Source organism: Brienomyrus brachyistius, chromosome 19 (assembly GCF_023856365.1).
Source record: "Brienomyrus brachyistius isolate T26 chromosome 19, BBRACH_0.4, whole genome shotgun sequence".
In the NCBI taxonomy this organism is placed as follows: Eukaryota; Metazoa; Chordata; class Actinopteri; order Osteoglossiformes; family Mormyridae; genus Brienomyrus; species Brienomyrus brachyistius.
Window position 1 is genome coordinate 1181495 of NC_064551.1, and position 16323 is coordinate 1197817.

Here is a 16323-nt window from a genome sequence, read left to right on the forward strand (position 1 = left end):
AACAAACTAAAGTCAGGTACTAAGTAAATGAATGCTGGAAATTCCAGAGTGTGATTTACACAGTAAATAATAATATACTGAATATAAAACTTCTTCTACATGATTATTTATGAATGTTTTAGCTATATGTAGCACTGGATTTGTTGAAAAACCTTGGACCTCATCCAGTACAGTCAAGCATGTGCCTCTTAATTAGCTGGTGAACATGCTGCTGTGACGATCCACTGAATCCTCCTCCAGTGTCAGGGTGAGAAATTCATAAAACATCACGTTCATGCTAAATCAATACAGCTCTTATTGGAGCCACTGTCAGTGAGGCAGTGGCCAAAATAAATGGCAGATCAATTCAACAATTCCACATACAGCATACAGGATCTGTTAGAGACCTGACATCCATCAGCCAGTGGATTCTATCCATATTTATGCTGGTTTTCAAGGACAACATTACCCATGATGCTCAGGGTACACCTACCTTCTCGGTGTCAATGCCCTTAGTCATGGCCCAGGTGGAAACAATGTAGTCCATGACCCTTTCACTCAGGCCCTTGGGCACTTGGTAGAGCTTGAGGAAGTCACGCACATTGTTGAGCATCTCGTGGTACCGGTTAGTGTTGGTGTACATTTGCTGGAAGATGGTTGTGACGTTCCCAAAAATGGTGGCATACAGGAGAGCTAGAATGAAAACACGGTGATTGTCACCTCTCGCGGACTTTCACATTTGAAACTTTTTTCTTTTAATATTTTTTGACTGAATAACCTTGGGTCCAGCTAATGAGTATCCAACTCAGTTAGGAACAAACATATGAACAGCAGGCCCATTGTATCCACAGGTGATACCTTCCAAAGGGTGGGTGGACAAACACAGATATACTCCATATATAAAAACTACATATATAGCCTGATTTTCGCCTACATACCTATAGTAATTAATCAATTAAGATTAATTGATAAATTGCACACCGTAAGATGTTACCAACATTAAGTACAGTAATAATAAAGTACATGTTACATAATTACACAGTACAGTACAGTACAGTACTACACTCTCTTGAGTGAAAGGGATTCTGATGTTTTAGCCTAATTCTCAAGAGACAATAGTGCAATGAAAAAATAAACCAAGGGATGACAGCACAATGAAAACAATGCTTTGCATACATTGTTATAACAGACACTGCGATAATGTGGCAAAGAATGTGATCAGGAGGACTGCAGACTGGGTGAGATTTCTTCTGGGACGCGTGGGTACGAGGACAACGGGAGATGAGTCGCGTACTGGGTGTGACTGGGCTGGCGGGTGTCACTGTGTTACAGCCTGACCTTGCGTAGTGCGCTTTGAAACTTAGGAGCAGGTTATTTATGGAATTCTTCAATTTTTTTTACGCAAACCACAGTTACTGAAACGGTGGGTATGGAGGCCCCACTGTATATGTTTAGAAATTGTCAAAATAAAAAATTCTTTTAATGCTTAATGCTTTAATGCTAAAGATGCTTTTCATTTACTAGAAAAATCAACTAAGTCGACTAAAATCACTGTGGATCCGTAAACTGGATCTGCTCTGATTGTGAAAAGTTAAATTCAGAGCCTGGCTGAATGGGACTGGTGCGTGGCTCACTGGGCTAAGTCGCTGTGCTTGTGATCGGAAGTTTGAGGTTGGTGGTTCGAATCCACCCTCAGCAGGGTGGTTGCTGGGCAGACCCTTGAAAGCACTGACTGGCCCTGTGGTGTGGAGGAGTGCGTGGAGTGGTGTGCGTGGAGTGGTGTGCGTGGAGTGGTGTGTGTGGAGTGAGAGAGAGAGAGTTTGCACTGCAGGATCAGTCAGTGTGCTCGAGGGCCTGCCCTGTAACTATTGTGCTGAGGGCAGGCTCGAGCACACTGACTCGATCACAAGCACAGAGAATTAGCCACCCACCAGTCCATTTTTCAAAAAAATTTTTTGGAAAAAAAAAAAAATGCCCTGTGACTATCTGGCCAAGGCTGGACTTGAACCAGCAACCTTCTGATCACAGATACAGAGGCTTAGCCTGCAGCGCCACTCTCCATCCCTGTGGGAGTGGCCTGTATTTCGTATATATGTCTTTTTTCCCCTATCTTGCCAAACAAAGTATTCACACACATGTAGCACCTGTCTCTATGTGTTAGAGTTAAGGCCTTTGCTCTGTGATTATTTTGCCAAGGCTGGGCTTGAACCAGCGACCTTCGGATCACAGATACAGAGGCTTAGCCTGCAGCGCCACTCGCCATCCCAGGGGGTGTGGCTTATATTTCGTATACATGTCTTTTTTTTCCTATCTTGCCAAACAAAGTATTCACACACATGTAGCACCTGTCTCTATGTGTTAGAGTTAAGGCCTTTGCTCTGTGATTATTTTGCCAAGGCTGGGCTTGAACCAGCGACCTTCGGATCACAGATACAGAGGCTTAGCCTGCAGCGCCACTCGCCATCCCAGGGGGTGTGGCTTATATTTCGTATACATGTCTTTTTTTTCCTATCTTGCCAAACAAAGTATTCACACACATGTAGCACCTGTCTCTATGTGTTAGAGTTAAGGCCTTTGCTCTGTGATTATTTTGCCAAGGCTGGGCTTGAACCAGCGACCTTCGGATCACAGATACAGAGGATTAGCCTGCAGCGCCACTCGCCATCCCAGGGGGTGTGGCTTATATTTCGTATACATGTCTTTTTTTTCCTATCTTGCCAAACAAAGTATTCACACACATGTAGCACCTGTCTCTATGTGTTAGAGTTAAGGCCTTTGCTCTGTGATTATTTTGCCAAGGCTGGGCTTGAACCAGCGACCTTCGGATCACAGATACAGAGGCTTAGTCTGCAGCGCCACTCGCCACCTCAGGGGGTGTGGCCTATATTTCGTATATATGTGTTTTTTTTCCTATCTTGCCAAAGAACAGATTGACACACATGTCTCTGTGTGTTAGAGTTAAGGCCCTTGCTCTAGGGTCTACCCTGTGACTATTCGGCCAAGGCTGGGCTAGAACCAGTGATCTTTTCAATCACGGGTACGGTCACTCAGTGCGTCGCACTACCATCCATCCTCTGACCCAATGCCCTTAAGGGTTCATGATAATGATCTGCCGGGTGATGTGACGCAAAAACAGATACTGCTCTGCCTGAGGCTTGAACCAGCAACCTTCTGATCACAGACACAAAGGCTTAGCCGGCAGCGCCACTCACCACCCCAGGGGGCGTGGCCTGTATATCTCTGTATTAAGAATGGGATGTCATTAAAGTTCAGTTGTGTGCGAAGGCAGGTGTCCCAATACTTTTGGCAATATAGCGTATGTTCTATCTTCTCCTGGTAACTGCCTCTGTCACCCAAGGTGGTTGTATCAGTGGTGACAGGTGGCCAAATACATTGAGTGGGTAAGAAGGTTATACATTTTGTAATATTACAATACTAAATATATCTAAATAACACTGAAAATGTGTTTTAAATTACAGAACTAGTAATGTGTTATTTCAAAGTTACTTGTTTCATAATTTAATTTCAAGTAAAAAGCAGATACCTTCTCTACCTCTGTGGAGCAGCCACCTCTGTTATAAACGCTATTTTCACAAGTCCCTGATGTCAAAACCAACTTGATGCCATTGAGTAAATACTGTATAGGAGCAGAGATTAATCGCCATGACAACCAGGAATCTCCAGCCCAGGTCCAAGGTGCGGCTCATTTCGGCTCACAGTATATATTTGTCTGATAAAGAAATCACAGGATGACACTGGTTTGCTGGAGGCTGCTGTTATCTCACACCCAGAGTTGTACATATGAATTCTGGGCCCCCTGCCCAATCTTATGTATATTTTTATATAGTCAAGAGTCTCTGTAAAGTACTGGGCCCCCTAAATCTGCTAGGGTAACAGGGACCCTACAACACCCTGCTCACACCTCCAAGGTTGCGGCTCGAATCTCACTGCTGCTATGTGTGCAGATATTGCATTCTAAAGATGGGCAACTAGACTTAGTGACGTCTCTAAATTACCCATACTGTAATGCAACCTTGTGTCCTGTGCTGACTGGCACCCTGTGCAGGGAGAACCATAACCTTATGCCCTGTGCAGACTGGTGCCCTGTGCAGGGAGAGCCATAGCCCTGTGTCCTGTGCTGACTGGCACCCTGTGCAGGGAGAGCCACAACCTTATGCCTGTGCAGACTGGTGCCCTGTGCAGGGAGAGCCATAGCCCTGTGTCCTGTGCTGACTGGAACCCTGTGCAGGGAGAACCATAACCTTATGCCCTGTGCAGACTGGTGCCCTGTGCAGGGAGAGCCATAGCCCTGTGTCCTGTGCTGACTGGCACCCTGTGCAGGGAGAACCATAACCTTATGCCCTGTGCAGACTGGTGCCCTGTGCAGGGAGAGCCATAGCCCTGTGTCCTGTGCTGACTGGCACCCTGTGCAGGGAGAGCCACAACCTTATGCCTGTGCAGACTGGTGCCCTGTGCAGGGAGAGCCATAGCCCTGTGTCCTGTGCTGACTGGAACCCTGTGCAGGGAGAACCACAACCTTATGCCCTGTGCAGACTGGTGCCCTGTGCAGGGAGAGCCATAGCCCTGTGTCCTGTGCTGACTGGCACCCTGTGCAGGGAGAGCCACAACCTTATGCCCTGTGCAGACTGGTGCCCTGTGCAGGGAGAGCCATAGCCCTGTGTCCTGTGCTGACTGGAACCCTGTGCAGGGAGAACCACAACCTTATGCCCTGTGCAGACTGGTGCCCTGTGCAGGGAGAGCCATAGCCCTGTGTCCTGTGCTGACTGGAACCCTGTGCAGGGAGAACCACAACCTTATGCCCTGTGCAGACTGGTGCCCTGTGCAGGGAGAGCCATAGCCCTGTGTCCTGTGCTGACTGGAACCCTGTGCAGGGAGAGCCACAGCCCTGTTTTGACTGGCACCCTGTACAGGGAGAGCCACAGCCCTGTGTCCTGTATTGACTGGCACCCTGTGTTAAATATTCAACAAAGTGCAGCAGATGTTATCATTTACTAGTTTACTATTTACTTTTGTTGCTTCTAGGCTGAAGCTTTAGCACAGCCATCAGCATTCGGGTCGCTGGCTTTGGCTCTCCGCTGGTCCCTCTCTGCCATCCCCCTCACAGTCGCTGTTTAGCACAGCCATCAGCAGGCTGGTCCCTCTCTGCCATCCCCATCGCAGTTCAGCACAGCCATCAACAGCCTGGTCGCTGGCTTTGGCTCTCCGCTGGTCCCTCTCTGCCATCCCCATCACAGTCGCTGTTTAGCACAGCCATCAGCAGGCTGGTCCCTCTCTGCCATCCCCATCGCAGTCGCTGTTCAGCACAGCCATCAACAGCCTGGTCGCTGGCTTTGGCTCTCCGCTGGTCCCTCTCTGCCATCCCCATCACAGTCGCTGTTTAGCACAGCCATCAGCATTCGGGTCGCTGGCTTTGGCTCTCCGCTGGTCCCTCTCTGCCGTCCCCATCACAATCGCTGTTTAGCACAGCCATCAGCAGGCGGGTCGCTGGCTTTGGCTCTCCGCTGGTCCCTCTCTGCCGTCCTCCTCACAGCCGCTGTTTTGTCTCCATAACAGGTACGCCTCGTTGCTCCTTCTCCAGGCTATTTCAAAGATTTCCTGCCTCCTGTGTTTTCTGGAGTGCCTGCCTGGGATATTTCTGACCAAATGCCTCGGTTTCTCCTCTGTAGCTGTGCTGTGGTGGCCTTCACAGTGGCATCTCTTTGATTCATGGTTCGCTTTGCAGGGACAGTTCGGTCTGGGCTCTGTCTGATTCATCAGCTTACACTCTGTGACTTGAATGACCTGACTGCATTCAAACACTCAGAGTCCCGGCTCTGCAAGTCAGCTCATGAAAACTGTAGGCTGGCCACAACATTCTTTTAAAATAAGAATTTTTGATTGCTATTGAAGACACGATTGTAATTTGTATTATCTGAAGCAAATTTGGGTTCTATACTTTCATACGATTGGAAATGAATTTGTTTAATTGTTTTCCTCCTTACATATCGCTGTATGTATAGCAACTAATGTGTGTGTGTGTGTGTGTCTGTCTGTGGGTGACACACACCTGTTATTTTGATGTTGTGGGGACCAGTTTTTCAGTCCTCATAAGAGGAAATTCAAATTTATAAAAAAATCTGTGGCTGCAATCAAATAACTAAAAATGCCAAAAGACTTGTATTTTGTTTGGTTACGCATGGTTAAGGTTAGGGGTGGGTAGGGGTTAAGGTCGTCGGTTGTTGGGAATAGGGTTTTTCTCATAGAAATGAATGGAGAGTCCCCACAAATATATGAATACGTCTATGCATATGTGTGTGTATGTCTGTATGCATGTGTGTGTGTCTGTATGTGTATGTATGCGTGTGTGTAGCTCCTTCAAGCTGTTTGCTGACTCCAGCACAGCTCCCCTGTGCAACGTTGCCATAGAAACTGTACCAAAAATAGCTTCTTGAAATGATACAGTCATTTTCTTGCTGATAAAAAAAGAAAACGAAGGATCTGGAGGAAAAGAGTCAGGGTGCAGAAGCCTGATAAGAAGGAAAGAAGAATGAGGCGGAATTGGAGCCAAAAGAAGCAGGTGAGCACAGGTAATGTGAGCAGCCAATCAGGCGGCCGTCAGAGCCAGTGAGCCAGTGGAGACCTGATGTGTTGTACACTCGTCCAGTGGGCTCTGCTCTATGTTTCAGTGTGACTCTGCACTAGGAATGACAACAGAACCACGTACAGTGCACTGATCTCTCTTTGGGATACAGTTGTATCTTAGCCGTAGGTGTCTCTGGATAGTTTGGATACTTTGCGTAGATTTTTGTGTATACCGCCTCTGCCATGGTCTTGTAAGAGACCAGCAGGCCAGCATGGATGGGGACAGAGACAGGCACGAGCCGTCATGATACAAAGGCTACCGGAAGGAGGAGGTGAGCCGGTGAGTGAATGCAAGAGTGAGTGAATGAATGAGTAACCGAACGAGTGAGATGCACCCCTTGACCAGCACTGATCCAAATAACAAAATGAGTGCTGACCCTGGATTTGTCGCCATTTCCAACTTGCAAGTGCTGCTGATGCATATCGGCACCTAGTCGGTGGAATTACGCTCCTCGGCTCCACGAGTTGAGCAGCGCCGCAATCATAACGCACCCTAAGGCGACTAACCCCAAAGCCCCAACACTGCTGAAGAAGCTTGATAAACACCGTTAAGCTGATGTCTAGCTGAATGCCGCATAAAAACAGATGGCTGAAAAATAAAGTTCATCTGCTTAATCCACATAATACAGTCAGTCCTATAATAATTGCATTAGCAGGCCAATGAAGCGTGTTACTAGCTGGGTTCTGTTCACCTTGTACACATTTTACATTTTAGTGTTAGATTATAAATACATGTAAAGTGATTTTGTTCTGTATATAAAAGGGTACATGGGCTCATACCTGCGGGGTGGGGGGGTTTACACCCCACGCTCACTAGTTTATGGCTGTACAATGATTTCTTATTAGTCTGTTACAAGTGAATAGCACATTTCTAAAGTATGAATCAATAAAAAAGTCATTACATATCCTTCAAATTCAAGCCTAGAACAAAAACCAAATGGATTATCCTGTATGCCTTAAAACCACAGCTTTTGAGTTTTTGTTGAGTTAGTACGGTGACCTGCGTTAGAACAGCTGGAGATGCAGCCAGGTGAGATACTGCTTTGGAAGGCAGGTTCACCTGACGTATGTAAACACAGAAACACACCGAAACGTGGCTCCGCCTCCGCAGTGGCTGCCCTCAGCACTGCAGCCAGTTATGTATCACAATTAAAACAGCAGCCCCACGAACACAGGGCCGCCTGCCAGATTAACTCACTTCCCAAACGATGTGACACCAGCACGAATCAGCTCTTTGTGTCGTCACTATACTGTCTCTGTGCTCCGTTGATGCAATCAATTAATGAAGGGTGGCTCTCTTTGGGGGGGCGTCTGATATGACTCAGCTTTGACTCAGCCTGGATCACACTGCGTCCCTCGGCCCTCAGCCATGCATACGGCCCTGGAGCTCCACACTGATTGCTGGATCTCCAGCGGTCAATGAAAGTAATCAGGTTAAGAAGGCATCCATCAAGCATCAGAATCGCCCGGCCTGATTATACGCTTCATCACTCTGGGCCCGGAATCACCTGGATTGTCAGAAATTCATGCACTGGAATATGGAATGGCCCACTTCCTTTGTAGCACTGCTAATAAGAAATTCTGACACCACATACTGGATCAGAAATGCTCATATTTCTCAAAAATTAGTAAATGGGTGAATACCTGGTGAGCAACTGAAGACTGAATACAAATTACAGCCACAACAGCAAATGAAACCTGGCAGGATTTCAGCATTATGCTGGCAGAACTGTAGGCAGGAGAATAAACAAGGAGCATCGAAAATATGTGTGCTGATGAGAACAGCCAAACACAGTGCCGGATATACCCAGAACAGCGGAACTCTTTACGTAAGCCATCTTTGGTTCAACAACATAATTGAATAAATTGATTTGATCTATATTGTGAGACAGAGACCACAGTCACAGAGTGTTTAGGCGTAAACTCAGGTAGGAAGCACTTAACTGTTTATGAACAGGAATAAACACCAAAAATCTTACGCCAGTATCCTTTATATTAGTTTTCCAGGAAAACCCACAGGTTTTAAAATCACTGGAAACCCAACCAGTTATGTATGGAAATGAGTGCCACTTTCAGTTATACATTATTTAATCTTTCTTGAATAACTGAGAAAAGAAAACTCTGGGTTACTGGGAAATAGTGAAAAGTAAGGATTAGAGGGGCCGTCTGAGAATAACAGAGTTCAAGCCCCCCACCGGTATCTTACGGAGTAACGACACCTTGTGAATATTCAGGTTTGGGGGGGGGGGGGGGGGGGGGGGTGCACGTCCCAAAGGGCAGGTCTCCTGGGCGAGATGGTTTCTGACCACGTGAGAGGTGAAGTAACTGATGAACAAAGGAGGACCTCAGACACTTACATAACACTGCACTAAAAATAGGCAAAAATCACTGCAAGGCCACGCAGGGCCGTGTCTGAAACCGGCCCGCTTCCAGTAAGGCATTCTGTTCTGGAGTCCAGTCAGAGTTATACAGAAAAAAAACAGGATTAAAAAAGCAGGAAGAGCTTTGTGATAAAAGCAAACACAGAAACCAACAACTAAATGATTCATCAGACATTCTGCGTGAACAGTACAGATGACTGATGCAGCTGGGCGATTAGGATGGAGGCAGAGACTCCGTAGAGGAGTGGTGCCCTGGTCTTAGCTCTTAGCCAGTGTGATCCCGATGCAGCTGGGCGATTAGGATGGAGGCAGAGACTCGGTAAAGGAGTGGTGCCCTGGTCTTAGCTCTTAGCCAGTGTGATCCCGATGCAGCTGGGTGATTAGGATGGAGGCAGAGACTCGGTAAAGGAGTGGTGCCCTGGTCTTAGCTCTTAGCCAGTGTGATCCCGATGCAGCTGGGTGATTAGGATGGAGGCAGAGATTCGGTAAAGGAGTGGAGCCCTGGTCTTAGCTCTTAGCCAGTGTGATCCCGATGCAGCTGGGTGATTAGGATAGAGGCAGAGATTCGGTAAAGGAGTGGAGCCCTGGTCTCAGCTCTTAGCCAGTGTGATCCCGATGCAGCTGGGCGATTAGGATGGAGGCAGATACTCGGTAGAAGAGTGGCGCCCTGGTCTCAGCTGTTATCCAGTGTGATCCCGATGCAGCTGGGTGATTAGGATGGAAGCAGAGATTCGGTAAAGGAGTGGTGTCCTGGTCTTAGCTCTTAGCCAGTGTGATCCCGATGCAGCTGGGTGATTAGGATGGAGGCAGAGACTCGGTAAAGGAGTGGTGTCCTGGTCTTAGCTCTTAGCCAGTGTGATCCCGATGCAGCTGGGTGATTAGGATGGAGGCATAGACTCGGTAAAGGAGTGGTGCCCTGGTCTTAGCTCTTAGCCAGTGTGATCCCGATGCAGCTGGGTGATTAGGATGGAGGCAGAGATTCGGTAAAGGAGTGGAGCCCTGGTCTCAGCTCTTAGCCAGTGTGATCCCGATGCAGCTGGGTGATTAGGATGGAGGCAGAGACTCGGTAGAGGAGTGGTGCCCTGGTCTTAGCTCTTAGCCAGTGTGATCCCGACGCAGCTGGGCGATTAGGATGGAGGCAGACTCGGTAGAAGAGTGGCGCCCTGGTTTCAGCTCTTAGCCAGTGTGATCCCGACGCAGCTGGGCGATTAGGATGGAGGCAGTTACTCGGTAGAAGAGTGGCGCCCTGGTTTCAGCTCTTAGCCAGTGTGATCCCGACGCAGCTGGGCGATTAGGATGGAGGCAGTTACTCGGTAGAAGAGTGGCGCCCTGGTTTCAGCTCTTAGCCAGTGTGATCCCGATGCAGCTGGGCGATTAGGATGGAGGCAGATACTCGGTAGAAGAGTGGCGCCCTGGTCTCAGCTGTTATCCAGTGTGATCCCGACGCAGCTGGGCGATTAGGATGGAGGCAGAGACTCCAAGGCACCAATTTTCAATGTACGGCAGCCAATCAATATCATCACACAGCATCTGCAAGGCTCGTGCACAAGGCTACTTTAAAATTATATGTGCACGGAAACTATTGGTACTTTGATGCTTCATTTCTCTCTTCATGTGAACAAGTGAATCGCGTTCTTTGCTTGAAGTTTAATAAAGTTGTGTGTAGATTGTAAAACGAAAGCTAACTGTAAGGTTACCATACGTCCAGTCTGCTCATTTACACTGTGGTTAGGGAAAATCCATTAACATTCATGAGAGGTGTACTACCTGATTGGTCGGTGGACATCAAAGCTCACAAACATTCTGATCCCCAGACCTGTTTTTCGTTTCACCAAATCCGGTAAGCCGACGGAGCAGCGGTGTGGAGTCTCCTTCTCAGATCAAGACTGGATGCTGAGCTCAGTTCAGGAAGGCCATGCATTTGGCCTGGATTGTTAGTACAAACCCTGCCTGTTAAGCCCCCCCCACATCTATCAGCAACTAAGGCAGGAAATTGGAGTTTTCCGGCTTCCCGCTAATTGGTGCCACGTTTCTGGAAGCCAAACAAATCATCTGACACAAATGACCGGCGGGTAACTGCCATAAATTATTTACCTGACTGAGAGGGGGACCATCTTTCCCCTGCTCTGCCGTGCTCTTTATTCAGGGGAGGGACGAAGGTCTGGTCACACCTGCTGCTAATGCGTTTGTCTCTGTTAGCTGTTATTCGCCTTATAGTAAAATGCCTCAAGGCAATGAAGTAATACACATCAAATTTTGCAACGAGCAAGAGAAGTGCTCTCTTCAAAATCTCAAAATTTTCTCAAATAAAAGACTCTTCAAAATAGCCCCCTTTGATCCAACTCATCCCAAAACAGCTCTGTAGGGTTTGTGTTGGAGGGTTGTGGGAGGGCTGGTCATCTGCACTCACGGTACTTACATAACCTCCAGGTGTGCTTAGGGTTTCCTTTTGAAAAACATTCTCAGTAGGTGTCTCCAGACATTTGACTGGCACTGTATAGAATTAATATATTGCCTTAAACGTTGTGAAGCTGCCCTTGATGGTGCCTGATCCTGGGTTTCTCCCAGCCTAATGCCCGGAGCTTCCGGACCCCCGTGACCCTGAATAGGACAAGTGGTTACAGAAAATGGATGGATGGATGGTATTGTGTAATTTCACAGGAATTACATATTTTTCAAGCACTCTCTGGCCATTACTAAACAAGTGAGTGCATTTACAGTTATGAAGAAAATAAGTGAAAGAGATTTCATTTAACTGTTTGGGAATCCAGTGGAGAAATATTTGCAGTGAGGGCAGTGGCTGTTCTGCCGACTAAAAGCAGGCTGGGAGCTGCATGGTGACCCCACTAGAGACCACAGTGAAAATAGAGTGAGGTGCAACACTTTAGACAGTCACAGGACTGCGATAAAGACAGGCACGGCACCATGTTATACGTGTGGGGGGGGGGACAAAAGACCCCCATCTGTGTATGAGTTAAGGAGAAAAAAGACATTTTATTCACAGTTCGTTTGGTGATTACCGCACAGTGCACACTCATGCAGTGCCTCCCTGTAGGAGCCTCACAGAATCGCCTGTCTGAACGTCAGGACCCCTAAGCTGCCCTGAGAGAATAGCTTAACAGCAGGAGCAGGGTAAATAATACATACATTTTCTGCAACCGCTTGTCCTGTTCAGGTTCTCAGGGGGTCCAGAGCCTAACCCTGAGGCTACGAGTGCAGCAAGAAAAATTATGTAATATAAAATAAAATTAAAATAAATAACCAAACAATGAAATGAAATTACATGAAATGAAGTTCAATTAATTATCTGCCCGAAACCCCTAATTGGTCCCCCAACTGAAAAAAATAAAACATCTGAAATATAGGGACTGGAAAAAACAGAAGGTTCTGTAATAAAGACAGAAGCAGCACTGGAATAAGGACAGGAGATGCAGAATGAGCATAGGAGTGAGAATGGTGAGTGCAGGACACAGGTTTGGTCAAGGATACTGCACCGGGAAGCGCAGGCTGCCTAGCTGTCAGCCTGTGCAATGTCCAGGTCAAATTTCAACAGGGTAACTGTAAACCATCCAAGGTTCCCTAGTCAATCGACAACTTTCTAAATGAGTGACAATATGAACAACACGAGTGACTGAATGAGTGTCAGCTAAGCAAATTAAAAACAGAAATAGATGGGCGTTTTTTTTCCTTTTAATTTCCTCTTCTGGAGAATGGAGCACCAGGGAGATGGTGAGATCCCAATGGCGGTGGGGCGACAGTGCTTCTTTCGGGGGCTCGGAGAAGCAGCCGCCTCAGGCCAGTCAACGGAGAAACACAATCAGCTGCGATGAGGCACTGTGTGCGGCAATTTTCAATAAAACCCGTTAAGCATGTGGTCTAATTACACCCACGACGGTTAAAAATGGCCCAATAATGCTGTGTCTGATTTAGGCGGCAGGTTCCCCAGGAGAGGCGTGAAAATGACCCACATGAGTCAGAAGAAACCCACTGTGCTGCTGAGTCCAGATGGAGCCCCTCACTGGAGGTGTGCAGCGCCTTGTAACTGGGGCCGCGCGTGGCGCTGTGCCCATGAGCAGGCGGCCTGTGGTCAGAGGAGTGATTTTACCAATGGGCCCTGAGCAAGACCCCCCAAGGGCCCAATTTCTTCAGGGACAAGCTGATACAGCTCCATCAATCACATATCACCGCCAGGAAGAGCGTCTGCTGAATATGTAAATAAACATGCAAATATAACGGACTTCAAAGTAATCAAAAGAACATCAGTCTAGTCTATATAGCAGAATACAGCAGCTAAGATAAGAGGGGGGTCTGTATGGAGGTGTGACTGTCCAGATAAGAGGAGGGTCCGTATGGAGGTGTGACTGTCCAGATAAGAGGAGGGTCTGTATGGAGGTGTGACTGTCCAGATAAGAGGAGGGTCTGTATGGAGGTGTGACTGTCCAGATAAGAGGGGGGTATGTATGGAGGTGTCACTGTCCAGATAAGAGGGGGGTCTGTATGGAGGTGTCACTGTCCAGATAAGAGGGGGGTATGTATGGAGGTGTCACTGTCCAGATAAGAGGGGGGTCTGTATGGAGGTGTCACTGTCCAGATAAGAGGGGGGTCTGTATGGAGGTGTCACTGTCCAGATAAGAGGGGGGTCTGTATGGAGGTGTCACTGTCCAGATAAGAGGAGGGTCTGTATGGAGGTGACACTGTCCAGATAAGAGGGGGGTCTGTATGGAGGTGTCACTGTCCAGATAAGAGGGGGGTCTGTATGGAGGTGTCACTGTCCAGATAAGAGGGGGGTCTGTATGGAGGTGTCACTGTCCAGATAAGAGGGGGGTCTGTATGGAGGTGTCACTGTCCAGATAAGAGGGGGGTATGTATGGAGGTGTCACTGTTCAGATAAGAGGGGGGTCTGTATGGAGGTGTCACTGTCCAGATAAGAGGGGAGTCTGTATGGAGGTAACACTGTCCAGATGACAGGGAGGTATCAGCACTGTCCAGCATTGGGCGGGGAGCCAGATTCGGGAAGATGCCGCACTGTTTTGGTCATCAGAGATCAACAATGCCCACCAATTACTCGCTGTCTCCCCATTTCCACCCGGACACACAGGCGGATTTTACCGTAGATGTGTAATTTTCCATCTCTCTGCCCATCCCTTCCTCTCCCTCCCTACACCCTGGACATCCTCGCGGCACAGAGTGTGCCAGGAAAATGCATGCGGGGGTCGGGGGTGAGTCGCCCTCATCTTCTTTATACTTAACGGCTGTAAAATGACAGCTGCTTTATCTCAAGGCTCCAGTTCCTTTCTCACTATGTGCGAAACCTCCATCCCAGCAGAGAGCCGACTGTCCTACATGGGGTGGGAGTTTCCGGGGGGGGGGGGGGGGGCACTGGGGAACCATGGCCAGCTCTGACAGCAAAGACCAGGCATGGGTGCAACTCGGCATCGACTCCCAGCACAGGTTGGCACAAGCAGCCCCAATGTGGAGGCACATTGAAAGCCGTAAGGCATCATGGCTATGCAGAGAGGAAAGGCAGATCAGCCATCAGAAAGCAACACAGGTGAAAACAGAGCATGGCACAATAACCTGCGTCAGGTTTACATAACGATCCAGCAGGCAGAGCGAAGAAATGCAGCGTGAGTTCCATAAGCAGCCTCACGAAGCCACCATCATTACTGCCTCGTTAAACTCGCTTCGCGAAGTCTGAATCCAGAAGGACGCCCTTCCTCCTCCTCAGCCGCTGGTGCCGACTCCTCCACTTCAAAGGACGACTGACGGCAGCATCGACAGCGCACAGTGAGGCGGCCGCAACCTCCGGCGACTCGAACTCTCATCAGCGACAGGAGGAAATGCACAGAATCACCAATCTGGGTCAGATCTGGAAGGTGGTGAATGACACTTGTTTTTCTGAGCAAGCTCAGCAAAGTGAGATCACTCATGTTACTTTGTAACAATTCATGCCTCGACCATCTCACTTCTCCCTGGAGAACAAGACATGCATGCTGATGATGAAAACTTGGAGGCTTTATTAGCCGGCCCGTCTGCCATTTGGGGAAGTGGGTGCTAATTAGACTGCTCAGCCCTGGCGCTTCTCTCAGAGGGAGCCCTGCAGTGCACCAATGGCCAGGCTGCAGGGAGCCGAGCAGCTGCACTCCTGCTAACTAATGACCATCGCATGTAAATGTGTGGCCCTACTGCACCGTCAACAGAGCCTCAGTACCTGCTAACTAATGACCATCGCAGGTAAATGTGTGGCCCTACTGCGCCATCAACAGAGCATCATTACCTGCTAATGACCATCGCAGGTAAATGTGTGGCCCTACTGCACCGTCAACAGAGCCTCAGTACCTGCTAACTAATGACCATCGCATGTAAATGTGTGGCCCTACTGCACCATCAACAGAGCCTCAGTACCTGCTAACTAATGACCATCGCAGGTAAACATGAGGCCCTACTGCACCGACAGGGAGAGGGAAACAAGGGCATTGAACAGGAATCGCAGTGCAAACAACAATGAAACATCTAAAACTTTTTTGTTGCGATGAAAAACGATGCAGCAGATGGTTGGTGTGGAAGCAGCGAGACACGTGCAAGTATCTGTGGACAGTGGCTCCAGATCAGGGACACAGGGACACTGGGACCTGAAAGAAAAGCTACAAGAGAAAACAGAATACAAAGCTGTGCTAAGGCAGTAATATGAGAGATTGTGGAAGCTTTGGCAGCTCTACAAACTCAGCTACACCAGACGAGTTTAATAGTGAAGCAGAGCTTTACTTTAGGTTGTTGGGGCTACAGAGGAATCGGCCAGCTAACCCGACACTTTCGAGGAAATAAACTTTCCAAAGCTAAGAAAACACAAGCTCAGTCCCAGAGTGCCATTCGAGATACCTGCTGACTGCCACACCTGTGGATGCTCATTGCAAATCTGTCCTCTTTATGCTGGCAGCCTTCATTATGCTGCCTACTCTTTAATCTGCTGGAAGAAATCTTCATGGGGCACCTCTGTCTTTATCTGCTCGTTTGCTCTTCCTCAAAGGAAAATTCCTCAAAGCGTTCCTTTGGTTCAGAATGAAGTCAGACCCTGTCAATGTGCCACAGAGTTCTGCTGGACAGGACGTATATCTGGGGGTCTGCCCCTGCAGTGGATGTGCCTGGGAGGAAGGCATTAACAAGGAAGTCAAAGGCAAACGCCTTTCTTTCTGAGTCTTACCAATGTACCACAGACAGAGGATCAAAAGCTACATGCACACAAAATCCTACACGCACTGAAAGAAGTGAACCTGTATGCACACACGCACACGCACACACACGTTTGTATTCATATCTTTGT

General features: G+C 48.1%; 1 protein-coding gene and 1 long non-coding RNA gene across 2 annotated transcripts in view; one reads left to right on the forward strand and one right to left on the reverse strand.

The window, feature by feature from the left end:
- The window catches only part of LOC125714417 (potassium voltage-gated channel subfamily H member 5-like), a 90102-nt gene that overhangs the window by 23634 nt on the left and 50145 nt on the right, over positions 1-16323 (reverse strand). The window contains exon 12 of the mRNA XM_048985012.1: positions 473-672. Within this exon, the coding sequence (XP_048840969.1) occupies positions 473-672 (200 nt within the window). The remainder of the gene's footprint in view (positions 1-472; positions 673-16323) is intronic.
- LOC125714422 (uncharacterized) lies at positions 13240-13752 on the forward strand. Its single transcript, XR_007383682.1, has 3 exons — positions 13240-13320; positions 13358-13431; positions 13654-13752. It is a non-coding gene; the product is annotated as an uncharacterized LOC125714422 (long non-coding RNA).